This window comes from Phyllobates terribilis, unplaced genomic scaffold, assembly GCF_046119375.1.
Source record: "Phyllobates terribilis strain yellow unplaced genomic scaffold, ASM4611937v1 Scaffold_9__5_contigs__length_417890890, whole genome shotgun sequence".
NCBI classification, from domain to species: Eukaryota; Metazoa; Chordata; class Amphibia; order Anura; family Dendrobatidae; genus Phyllobates; species Phyllobates terribilis.
This window is the reverse complement of record NW_027362769.1, coordinates 115,801,768-115,815,037: the sequence shown is the minus strand read 5'-3', so window position 1 is coordinate 115,815,037 and position 13,270 is coordinate 115,801,768. Positions and strand designations below refer to the sequence as shown.

General features: G+C 43.3%; 2 protein-coding genes across 2 annotated transcripts in view; one reads left to right on the top strand and one right to left on the bottom strand.

Moving 5' to 3' along the window:
• The window catches only part of SSB (small RNA binding exonuclease protection factor La), a 24,945-nt gene extending 22,940 nt beyond the window's left edge, over positions 1-2,005 (top strand). Inside the window, exons 11-12 of the mRNA XM_073646977.1 lie at positions 1,446-1,565; positions 1,842-2,005. Of these exons, the coding sequence (XP_073503078.1) occupies positions 1,446-1,565; positions 1,842-1,957 (236 nt within the window). The 3' untranslated portion in view covers positions 1,958-2,005. The remainder of the gene's footprint in view (positions 1-1,445; positions 1,566-1,841) is intronic.
• Positions 1,217-13,270, bottom strand: METTL5 (methyltransferase 5, N6-adenosine). Its single transcript, XM_073646978.1, has 7 exons — positions 13,116-13,270; positions 11,113-11,227; positions 7,517-7,701; positions 5,853-5,935; positions 5,699-5,750; positions 3,940-3,989; positions 1,217-2,106 (listed from the first exon to the last, which is right to left on the bottom strand). Exons 1-7 carry the CDS (start codon positions 13,213-13,215, stop codon positions 2,065-2,067), a joined length of 627 nt encoding a protein of 208 aa, XP_073503079.1. The 5' UTR covers positions 13,216-13,270; the 3' UTR covers positions 1,217-2,064.

Below are 13,270 nucleotides of genomic sequence, written 5' to 3'. Positions count from 1 at the left end.
TATGTATATAATTTATATTTTTTTCTAAGCTCTTAATGCTTTTTAGCTGGGGTGCAATAAGGGAATGCTGAGATCTGTGACTACAGCTTCAGTATGGTGCCTTCAGGGGGTCTAAGGTGGTCTGACACTTGCCTCCTGTTTCATCACTGGTCCAGGCTGCTGCTCAACCCCTTGAATGGCTGCAGTGTACAAAAACAATACATAAAAAAAACTGTGGAAAACTGCTGACATTATAAAGTACATATCAATACAATAAACATGAGGGGGGCAGGGGAGCCTGTCAGGTTATTTTATGGCTCATGACAAGTGTACAATATCTATCACAGCTGTGTTCTTTGGCATTGTTGTATGCCATTTGCAACTTTGCATTGGAGCTCCAACAGTTTCCTACTATTCACCATTCATTAAGTTACTTGTGGATCTTGGTGTGGTGGTCTTTTGATTATTTATTTTTTTTAAGTTGTGTTTAAATTTAAACTACTTTTTGTTTTGGAAACTTTCCTGTTAGCTCAATTTTTTTTCTAGCTTTTATAACACTGATGGTCATGTTTCTTAATTAGACTGCTGCCCAGTCACCAGTTTCCACTGATGTTGCGTCAATAGAACAGCAGCTTCTCTTCCGATGTGCTCAGAGTGACTTGACTGCTGGCTCCCCGTTACCTAACTGCGGGGAGCCAGCTGTCAAATCAGCATGTCGACAGCTGCCCAGAAGAGGAAGCGCTGCTCTGTTTGTTGAGCAGCTTTAATTGCCAAAAAGAGCACTCAGTGACGGGTAGATTAGGCACATAGTTGCCAACTGCCTGTTTGAATTTTAAACCCATAATAAGGAAAAAATAAAATCCTGAATAAACAATTTCAATTCCAGTTAACCACATAAGCATCTCATTCAAGTGTAGAGGAAAAGCTGCAAATAAAATGCATATATACCACAAGAGAAATTAACATGCTGTGCAATACAAAACTGCCCCGCCGGTCAATTTCATCAGTGTATAATCTACCCTACCCCCAACAGTGTGGATGTCATATATAAAATCTTATCCACTTTGCTTGAACTTTTATATACCTTGGATTTTCTGCATATAAATATGCAGTGGGGAAACCACAGCATGTACATACTGTGTGAACTTGGCCTGAGACTTCAGTGGGAATTACAAGCCATTGTTTTTGCCTGGGTAGGTTCTGTACAGAGCACCATATGACGGCATGCCGAGTGCCTGTGGCTTTGTTGTACGAGGATATGGGTTGGGTGGGTGCACGAGACCTTACTCAAATCTGATTGCTAAATGGCCCTTGTGGAGTTTGCTAAGGAGGGTAGAAAATATTTAGCTGACATATTTGGTGACTGTTCTGTACAAAAATCCAGGGTATAAGGACTTTCTTGCTGCCTAGTGCTCTTGTAATGTTTGCATGTAGCACATCTGTGACTGACTGTTATATATTTGCAGGTGGGAAGAAGCCTAAAGGTAAGGGAAGGGGTGGAAGAAACAATGATTCATCCAGAAAGAAGATACAGTTCCAGGGGAAAAAGAAGAAATTTGACAGCAGTGACGAAGAGGAGATGGAAGGTACTTTTTAATTGCTATATAACATGTAGACATTATATACAGAATTGGCTTATGCCCATGGCTTCCTGGCTGTTCTCTGTGGACCAGGTATTTTTACAAACCTCCACTATTGTGTGTCCTTCAATAATTAATCGCAAAAACCATGGAGGTTTAGGGTATGCCATTTATAGTCTGTTTATAGGCACTGCTGAAATTGCAAACCCAATCGGTGTCCTCGTGAATGTCTTTTCCAATGTTCTTGTTTTCTTAATTGTAACTTCGCTCTACGCATTTCAGAGTCCGCCGATGCTAAAAATGGGACAGAATCTCCAGAAAGTACAAAGAAAAGGCAACTGGAGGACAAGACCACAGATGAACCAGAACCAAAGCAGCAGAAAACTGAAGATCAATAAGCTGCAGAGTTTAAGTCTTCTGATTGGAAACCTTCTTCTTTTTTTTTTCTTTTTTAGAAAACTGAAAATACAAAAACTTTGCCTATTTTAAGTCTTCAGATAACGTGTCAGTGAAACGAGAATCTGATGAAGTCCACTTCGATGTCAACCTGCAAGAAGATGATTTTTTTTTCTTTTTTTATGTTACAATGAACGGCACTTAAACAGGTTTTATATTTATGTTTTTGTTTTTTAAACCCTAATCAAGAATTTCTTCCAGGTTTTCTGTATAGAGGACACAGTTGTACTTAACATGGATCTATCACAATAATCAATAAAAACAAATTACTAAGTGGGTTGTAGTTTTATTTCCTCAATCTATTCACACCCATCTGTAGAAACAGCCTTGCCACAAGTCTGATTTAATGCATGGCTATACTTCAGGAGCCAATATGTGGCAGCTTTATATGTAAATACTAGAATTATTCCACCCATTCAGGGGCAAACACAGAAATCATAGGGCCTCACAACAGAAGTTCTGAAAACTTAATACAACACAAATATTGGTAATAGAATTGTAGGTTTATTGTCAACGTAGTTCAGAGTTCACTGACTCCTTCCTCACGACGACCATACAGTTGTAGGATTGTCCAGAGGAAGGAGTCTGTGAACTCTGAAACACTGACAATAAAACTACTATTCTATTACCAATAATCGTGTTGTATTCCAGAGAGTGCAGAAATACTTTTTATCCTGCTATTTTTTTATTTATTTATTTTTTTTAGCTCAATTTTGCATCCCTTACAACAGGGTTCCCCAACTCCAGTCCGCAAAGCCCACCAAAAGGCCATGTTTTCAGGATTACCTTAGTACTGCTAAAGTGATAATTGCATCACCTGTGTAATGGTAAGGAAATCCTAAAAACATGACCTATTGGTGGGCCTTGAGGACTGGAGTTGGGGAACCCTGCCTTACTAAACTTACCAGCTATTGAAGCTCCCTAGATTGGCCTTTCATTACCCCCATAAAGTACAATACCAACAGTGCCCCCCCCCCCCCCCCAAAAAAAAACAGTATGATGCCCACATGGTATAACCCTACTGTACACATCCACAGCATAGTATGGTGACCCCTGACAGTATGATGCCCCAATGGTAATCACAGCACAGCCCTCCATAGTTATGGTGCCCTCCCACACAGTCCTCCATACAGTAATGGCACCCCCACAAAGTCCTCTATAGTTATGATGTGCCCCTATACAGTTATGGTACCACACTGTCCTCCATACAGTATTCTACCAACCCCCCAGTGTTTTCCATACAGTATTATAGGCTCCACATTAAAAATAAGCAAATACTCACCTCTCCTTGTCCCCCACCTGCCTGCAGTGCATCTTCTTACCCTCCTGCAGTGTTCAGCACAGAGGGCGCGCTGTAGTGATGTCATTGCACCCCCTGCTCTAAGATGTCAGAGTGGGAGTGTTTGCAGTACACCACTGCCCCAATCCTTTTCCTTAATTACAAGGAGGAAGGGGGGGGGGGGGAGGATAAATCTATTTAGAATTATTCTGGCACTACTATAACATTGGAAGGTGACTGGTGCAGAAGACAGTGCCCCCCCCCCCCCCCCTATTAAATAGTAGTATACGTGGCTTGTTAAATTCTCCGGCTATTGTATCTACTTGCTCCTCTCCCCAACTATCTGGTTATTGGTCTAATGTCATCTTTTTGTGCCATTTCATCCAAATAGATAATTAAAGCAGACTGCAACTGCGTCCACTCATCCTTTTTAATGGTCTGTGTTTGAGGGGAGGGATAGGGGGGCCCTACAAGACTATGTTCTTTACACCAGTCCCTATCTCTTATTCCAGCCTGCCCCTCACAAGGACTGCAATGAAAAACACAAGTCTTGAAGGCGGGGGCTTTTTTTTTTTTTCTGTGCACCATTTACAGAATGTACTGGCGTCCTTCAGGCAGGACCATTGTCACCAGCAGACCACTTACAGACTTCTTCTTGTGGAACTTGTATGAAGCTGGCAAATCATATCTGAGCTCTGCAAAACAAGAGACCCATATTTAAGGGAACTTGTCACCAGGTTAAAGTTGCCATGGTTTCTACTGTACAACTAACTTTTTTTTTTTTTTTTTAAATCCAAGTTCCAGACAAAGGTATTTCTATTTAGTGAGGGTGTGCAGCTCACATGGTTCTCTATACTGCATTACTGCCCTATTAGTGTCACCCTATTAAGGGCCTTTTTCTTTAGTGGTCTTGTCTCTGAAACCGTCTGTCTGACGAAGAAGAAAAAAAAAAAAAAAAGCTCGGGAACAGTTAGGAGAAAACTGACAAATTTTAATTTAATGACTTTATTGTTGTGCTAAGTATATTACAATAGAATATACTTTAAAAAATATATATTTTTTAACCCCTTCGCAACCTTGGAATTTTTCGTTTTTGCTCCCCTTGTTCCCAGAGCCATAGCGTTTTTATTTTTTGGTCAATATGGCCATGTGAAGGCTTTTTTTTTGCGGGACAAGTTGTACTTTTCAATGTCACTACTAGTTTTACCATATCGTGTATGGGAAAAAATTCCAAGTGCGGTAAAATTGCAAAAAAAGTGCAATACCACAGTTGTATTTTATTTTTATTTTACCACGTTCACTGAATACTAAAACTGACCTGCCATTCTTATTCTCCAGGTCATTACGAGTTTGTAGACACCAAACATGTATAGGTTCTTTTTTTATTTAAGTGGTGAAATTTTTTCCCAAAATTTGGTAAAAAAAAAAGCGCAATTTTCTAAGACCTGTAGCTTCTCCATTTTTTGGAGTCTGGGGCTGGGTGAGGGCTTATTTTTTGCGTGCCGGGCTGACTTTTTTATTAACATTTTGGGGTAGATCTGATGTTTTGATCGCCCATTATTGCATTTTATTGCAATTTTGCGGCGACCAAAAAACGTAATTCTGGCTTTTAGAATTTTTTTATCGTTACGCCGTTTACCGATCGGATTATTTTTTTATATTGATAGGGCGATTCTGAACGCGGCGATACCAAATATGTTTAGGGGTTTTTTTTTTTTAATTTTATTTTTAATGGGGCGAAAGGGGGGTGATTTTAAACTTTCTTTTTTTTTTTAAACACTTTTTTCACTTTTTGCTTGCTTCTATAGTCTCCATAGGAGACTAGAAGCGGCAACTGTTCGATCACCTCTGCTACATACAGGGGATCAGCAGATCCCCTGTATGCAGCAGAAATGATCCTGTGCTATGAGCGCTGACCACTAGGTGGCGCTCATAGCGACCAGCTCATGACAACCGCAGGTGTCTGCTGCAGACCCAGGGTTGTCATGCACGCCCATCGGTGACCCGTGACGGGGTCGCCGATGGACAGGGCTTAGGACGCGCTTCCCAGAAGCGCATGTTAAATGCCGCTGTCGGAGATTGACAGCAGCATTTAACAAGTTAACAGCCGCGGGTGGATCGCGATTCCACTGGCGGCTGTTGCGGGCACATGTCAGCTGTAAGAATCAGCTGACATGTGCCCGGTTCAGTGTGGGCTCAGCGCCGGATTAAAGCCTGTGTGTACTAATACGTCACAGGCTGTAAAGGGTCAAAAGAGCCGGCGGGGTGGGAGTTACGGGGAAATTTTGAAAGGATGTGATTGTCAACTTATCTGTTTGTTAAATGTTTAAATAAAATTTATTTAAAAAAAATATTTTGGAATGAGAGAGATGACTGATACTCACTATATTTGGGAAGTGCTTACCAGCTATTACTTCCATCTTCACCTTCCAATCTGCAGCTTTCTTTAGAATATGCTGGAAAGAGAATAAGATGATGTTTCTACATAAGACAGACCTGCTCTTGGACCTTTCTGACTACGTTTCACTGTACAGGACACATGTCTTATACACACATACTTCTCTTGTAGATGTTTTATGCAGTGAATACACGGACGTTCTCGCCATCTGCAGCGCATTCTTCAGGAACGTCATGTCCATGCCTAATGGAAGCAATGTTAGATAACCAGTCAGGTTCCATTGGGCGGTGGTCACACTCCATATTTTACAACAGAGTAAAAATATTCAACATTTTAGGAATATTTTTAGTAATTGACGATATGCTTAGGTGGGGTGGCTGCTCTAAACTCCCGGGACGCCGCTTTCCTACACCCGGCCTGTACTGTTCCATTAATGTAATGTGCATACGAGGCCTTTCAGACCTCAGCATAGTTTTTGAAGCAGAAGATCCTTTAAGAAAAACTTTGCCAATGGTTTCCTAAGTCCGAATAACATTGTGATCGCATCTAAGCGAAGGCTGCCTGAAGGAGGGTCTGGTCACTTCTCTAAGCCAATTCACTATTTTTGAAGCCTGAACTGCTTAAAAAAAGTTACAAAATACAGCACATAAGCATAGCAAGCCGTTTTGCTATTGCTGTGTATATGCATTTTTTTCCCCCAAATGTGGGTTCCAAGAGAAATCCATCTGAAAAAAACAAACAAAAAAAAAAAACCACTTGCACATATGTAAACTACTCTTCCTATACGTCCCAACACATAATATCCAGACCCCATTAGACCTCCTCCACCCTCATACGTTCCTCACCCAATCACCTCCAAGACTTCACCCATGCAAACCCCATTCTCTGGCCTTCTGCTCCCCAACACGTCAGATTATTTTTCACATTTGGAATCTTCAGGAAAGTCTACAATAACCCTGCTGCTACCTCACTACCACCCCCCAACCCATTGCTCCATAGATTGTAAGCCCACATGGGCAGGGTCCTTTCCACACTGTACCAGCTTATTTGATTCCGTGTATATTATATGTATTTAACCTTTTTTCACATACACATCATGGAATTAATTTAGCATTTTTTTAAAAAAAAAAAAAAATCACAGAGTGAGCTACCAGACTGGTATGGTAGTACCTTTTCTTCCTGCTGAAACAAAAGGATTCGCACAATCCTTCTCTTCCCTGAACTGGGAAACTTATATCATTTTTAAATACTTCCAGATATCATCTCACAGACACACACTGACTGCTGTGACATCAGATCTGGAAGTGTTTGTAATGATACATAACTCCGCTCTGCTGTATCTCTACACAGTAGGTGCAGAACTCATTTAGAAGGAGATAAAGGCTGGAATTGCAGGGAAAAAAAAACAGCAGATAGAAAAAGTCAATTGAAAACTTGAAATTTAATAATTGAGAATAGTCATGTGACACAATGTCAAGTTTTTCAACGGTTTTCCACAACATCTATGCCCATTGATTGTACAATATTTGTGCTTTCACCTGGGACTGCAGCATAAATGACTCTGCTACACTTTATTTTACACAGATGCTCAAGGCCAAGGTGAAACCAGAAATATTGTAAAATCATAATGTGCAAAGACAGAGTTGAATTTGTGCTACAGCCTGACAATCTCATCCACAATGCTGTAATAAGCAGAGGATTTTCCACATACAAATCTGTTGCTGCAGATCAATCCCTTTTGGATGTAACCAGAGGTTTCCTGACAGTGTCATCCTTCTTACAATGGAGAACGTGCCGAGAAGTATCACACACCAGGAATCCCACCTTTATTATGTTTTGTACCAAAAGGAGGATTCATTATGACCGTATCCACAGATTTCTCTAAGCTGGTAGATGGCTGCGAGCAGACGTCACACTGGACCAAATCAACATTTGGAAGCTCAAATTCTTCAGCATTTGTCCTAAATATGTCCAGTGCATCTTCATCTATGTCAAATCCTATGCACAACCTGCCAGACAGGAGGAGGAAGAAGAAAAAGCAGATAATACCCGGCCTATCACGATCTCACACTGGGGCAACACTGTTAAAAGAAGGCAAAACCGTCCCAACTAAGCTGTGACCTTGTTCATGTCTAGGACCTCATTCAGACATCCACTTCTTTTTTATTATGAAAGCAAAAGAGGGACCATAAGTGTTTCAAAAACCCCAGAATAAAGCGTAGTTAGAACACCGTATGTTGACTAAAAAAGGTGAATACCGGCCCCCTGAGGAAGTACGGAAACACGTGTCGGGGGTTCCCCTGGCACTGCTGGTTATCCTTTTACCTTCACTAAGTATGTCTTATTTAACCTTATCCATGGGATACTTGTATTTTCTGTGTGTTGCAGGATTTTTGATGACGGTCTATATCTGACCTGATACAGGTCCTATGATTTATGTTACTATAACTTTTCCTGCACACTTTTGTTGTGATCAATGGATTGTATGGGTTGGACTATGTGACCTATTATAGGTCCAGTGTAAATTTGATACCAGCTGTGTCTCTATCTACCCTCTGTTGCCTCATATGCCCATGTTATGTCATTTATAGTATTTATGTCTTTTTAAATATTCAAATAAAGTATTCACCTTTTTTAGTCAACATATGGTGTTCTAACTACGTTTGATTCTGGGGTTTTTGAAACACTTATGTTCCCTCTTTTGCTTTCCTAATGTTTAGTGTTATGCCCCTTATTACTTATGAGGTCCTATTTTTCATTGTTACTTTGTTGTTCTTTTTTATTATATAATACATATAATATAACTCTATCTGTCTAAGGGCAGTTACCGTGTGCTAATGGGTGCATGGAGGATGTGGAGACAGATGAATACGCAGGGGCAGATTAAGATTAATATTTAGGAGGGGACAGGGGAGAGTTAGGTTGGTGAGTTGAGGTGATAGGCTTGTCCAAACAGATGTGTTTTTAAAGCACATTTGAAGACATGGGGACTAAATATTAGTCGGATTGTTTAGGGTAGTGCATTCCAGAAAACTGGTGCGGCACGAGAGAAGTCTTGGAGACGGAGGTGCGAGGTTCGGATTAAGGAGGATGTTAGTCTTAGATCAGTTGCAGAACGGAGGGCACGGGAGGGGCGATAGACAGAAATGAGGGATGAGATATAGGGCGGTGCAGAACTGTGGAGAGCTTGGTGGGTGAGAGAGAGGAGTTTGTATTGTGTTCTGTGGTGAATGGGTAACCAGTGCAATGACTGGCACAGGGTAGAGGCGTCGGTGAAGCGGCCTGATAGAAATACGACCCTGGCTGCTGCATTCAGAATGGACTGGAGAGGAGAGAGTTTGTTTAGGGAGACCATTCAGAAGAGAGTTGCAGTAGTCCAGACGAGAGTGAATAAGAGCAATAGAGTTTTTGCAGTATCAAAGGTGAGAAAAGGTCAGATTCTGGAGATGTTTTTAAGGTGCAGGTGACATGAGCAAGTGAGTGATTGAATATGGGGAATAAAGGAAAGTTGTGTGCCAAATATGACTCCAAGACAGCGAGCTTGCTGCTTGGGGGTTATGGTGACGCCACCCAAGGAAATTGAAAAGTCAGGTATAGGTAGGTTAGTAGAGGGAGGAAAAACAAGGAGTTCAGTTTTGGAGAGATTCAGTTTCAGATACAGGGAGGACATGATGTTAGAGACAGTGGACAATCACTGGTATTTTGTATTAGAGTGGGGGTGATGTCAGGTGAAGAGGCGTATAGTTGGGTGTCATCAGCATAGAGATGATACTGGAAACCAAATCTGCTGATGGTGTGTCCAATAGGGGCAGTATACTAGGAGAAGAGGAGGGGACCTAGGACTGATCCTTGTGGAACCCCGATAGTAAGGGGAAATTTAGAGGAAGAGGAGGCGGCAAAATATACCATGAAGGAGCAGTCAGAGAGATAGGAGGAGAACCAGGAGAGAGCGGTGTCCTTGAGGCCTATAGTGCAGTAAATAGTGAGGAGGAGCTGGTGATCCACAGTGTTAAATGCGGCAGAGAGATCCAGGAGAATCAGCAGGGAGCAGTGACCATTAGATTTAGCTGTTAGTAGATCATTAGAGACTTTAGTGAGGGCAGTTTCAGTCGAGTGTAAAAAGCGGAAACAAGATTGTAGAGGGTCGAGGAGAGAGTTATCTGAGAGATAGCGGATTAGAACGGAGTGGACTAGGCGTTCCAGGAGTTTAGAGATGAAGGGAAGATTAGAGACCAGTCTGTACTTAGCAGTGCAGTTCTGGTCCAGAGATGGCTTTTTCAGTAAAAGGGTTATGATGGCATGCTTGAATGAAGAGGGAAAGATACCTAAAGAAAGAGAGAGGTTAAATATTTTAGTTAGGTGGGTAGGTTGTAGGGCGAGAAAAAGCGAGGAGTCTGGTCACTTCTTCTGTGACCGGCTCAAAGATGGAAAGTGAACTTGAGGTGCGGGAGGGAAGGGGATCCAGACTCTGAGGGGATTGTGCAAGAATGTCTTGACGGATATGATTGATTTTTTGTAGGAAATAAGAGTCGTTTAGGATTGTTGGCTAGATATGTGATGAGAGTGGTAAAGTAGACTTGTTTAGCCAGATGGAGAGCAGAGTTATAAGTTTTGAGCATTAACTTATAGTGGATGAAGTCTTCTGCTGAAAGTGATTTTCTCCACAGATGCTCAGCACACCTTAAGCAGAGCTGGAGAAAACATGTCTGCATTGTGTGCCAGGGCTGCCGTTTATGCCGGCTTATTCTGCTTGTAGCAGGTGCTGCTTCATCCAGGGCACTCCACAATGTGTTGTTATAGTGTGACAATGCTGAGTCTGGACAGGAGATGGGGGCTAAAGATGACTGTAGATTGTTCAGCAGTTGCTGGGTATTAATGGCACGTAGATTTCTGTGTGTATGGTAAGTGGGGGTGTCCCGGGTGAGGAGACCGTTCTTGACAGAGAAGGAAAGAAGGTTGTGGTCAGAGAGTGGTAGAGGGGAGTTAGTAAAGTCATGCAGCGAGCAGAGTCGTGAGAATACCAAGTCCAGAGTCTTCCCGTCTTCATGTGTAGGAGAGTTGGTAAGCTGTGAGAGGCCGGATGAGGTTAGAGAAAGAAGATGAGAGGCAGATGGGGAAAGAGACTTATCAATGGGTATGTTAAAATCCCCCATGATGAGAGTGGGGTGAGAGTTTGGCCAGTCACAAAATGTGGACATGTCTCCATACTTTTTCATTTTTTGCAGAAACATGGGGCTTGATTCATCAAAGGTTTCATGCCAAAATTCTGACCCTAATGCAGAGCTAGGGTCAGTGAGGGCCAGGGGCACAGTTACAGCGGCCACTCTGTACACTCAGAACGGTGACTGAACCAGCACCGGCACCGCCACCTTGACTGAAACCGAGTGCTGCTGAGGTGAATAAACTTCATTAGTACTTACCCAGCACCTAAAACGGCTGCCCCAATGCTGAGCACTCCACACCCACAGCCCAGATCTGCAATTACTTTATCTTCAATGTCTCCAAATGTGTTGTGGATGGTATACAGCATACAGGCTGGAAAGAAATACAGAACCAATAATATATACACAACTAATAGCAAACATACATCCCTGACACTCCAGGAAACTACGTGAGTGTTGGTAAAGGAAATCTGGTGATGGCCATGTAAGCAGAGGCATCTACAGCCCTGGAGTTGTGTTTATTTTATTATTTTTCACCAATTACCTGTACTTGAAATCCCCATCCCCCAATTTTGCAGTACATCATATGTTAAAATGAATGGTGTAATTTAAAAGCAAAACTCATCCTGTAAAAAAAAAAAAAAAAAAAGAAGCCGTCCTGTGTCTGTCGAAAGAAAAATGGCTGTTGAATGTTATGGCAGATGACAGAAGAGATGGAAAAAAAAAAGAAAACTGAATTATTATTATTATTTTTTTTAAACTGGCTGCGTCCTTAATGGGTTAAACTCCAGTGTTTTACATTCTGGCAGTGCTGGAGTGGAGCTACTAAGCTAAGGTCACTGCACCTAGTCTGACACTTACCTGCCGCCATCTTCACCATTGTTCCCGTCACTCTCCAGCAGTTTGTGACCTGCCGGATCGCTGCGGTGTTTGCTGGAACTCAATACAAGTCTGAGACCCTCGTATTGGCTCTTACAGCCTAGCATTGAGCGCTTGTGATGCAGCCTCTGTGGTCACAAGATGGCGCCACGGGATCGGCGCCGAAAAAAGGTGAAGACGCTGGAGGGTGAGTATAAGACAGGAACCTTAGCTTAGAAGCAGCACTCCAGCACTGAAAAACAAGCAAACGATGGAGTGGTGCTTTAAAGGGTTCCAGTCATGTCCCCAAATGTTAATAGAGTTACAATGCGGCCTGGCCTGCTTACTGATATTAACTTTATTCCTCCTGAGAACTGGTGGGTTTCAGTCATAGAGGCACGGCTGGAGTGGCTACAGTTACTGGTCACAGCATTGTGAGTAGCGGCTGTAAGCCCACACCGGCACTTTGACTGTCAGCTTACTCTGGACAGTTATGCTGCAGAGTGAGCGGTCAATCAAAATGCCGGCGTGTGGTTACAGGTGCCGCTCACAATGCTGTGACCAGTAACTGTAGCCACTCCGGCCGTGCCTCTATGACTGAAAGCCACTGGCTGCCCAGAGGGAGAAAGTTAATTTTCTCTTGGTAGCCACAATTTCAGTAAACGCTGTGATGCGACTAACCTGCAGATTAACCCTATATTTGCAAGTGAAGAGCATTTGGGGAATGACTGGTTCCCTTTAACCAAAATATGTGAACTACAAATGTTTGACTTTTGAGGAAATTTTAGCAGCCAAATCCTAAGAATGAGGAGTGGAGGGAGAGGGGGGCGTCAGCAGTGCGCAGTCACTGCAGAAATGACAAGAAGCAAATATGCAGAATACGCAAGCAAGGCAGAAAATATGCAGCAAACAAAAAGCAACATGTGTGAACAGAGGATTCTGGTTTCTCATAGACTTTGCCGGTACTGCAAAACGCCGCTGAAAATTTGCATAAAAATCTGCTGCAAAATATGCAGCAAAACACAATGTGTGTGTGAACATAGCCTGGGGCGCGCGGAGCAAGAGGAGGGGCGCGCGGAGCAAGAGGAGGGGCGCGCGGAGCAGGAGCAGGAGGAGGGGCGCGCGGACCAGGAGCAGGGGCGCGCGGACCAGGAGGAGGGGCGCGCGGACCAGGAGGAGGGGCGCGCGGACCAGGAGGAGGGGCGCGCGGACCAGGAGGAGGGGCGCGCGGACCAGGAGGAGGGGCGCGCGGAGCAGGAGGAGGGGCGCGCGGAGCAGGAGGAGGGGCGCGCGGAGCAGGAGGAGGGGCGCGCGGACCAGGAGGAGGGGCGCGCGGAGCAGGAGGAGGGGGGGCATGCTTTGCTACTACACAGATTCATCATCCACCAAGAAGCATCACTCACCTGCAATGTGAGCTCTAGTAGGGTACTGCTCCAGCAGCAGCTTGGGACTTTCAAAGCCATCCACCTGTTGCAGGCAGCTCTCCAGCTCCTTCAGCTTCATGTCTCCGAGGTGTAATAATGCGTCTTTCCCTGTGTGTCCTTCCTTACAGGATGGA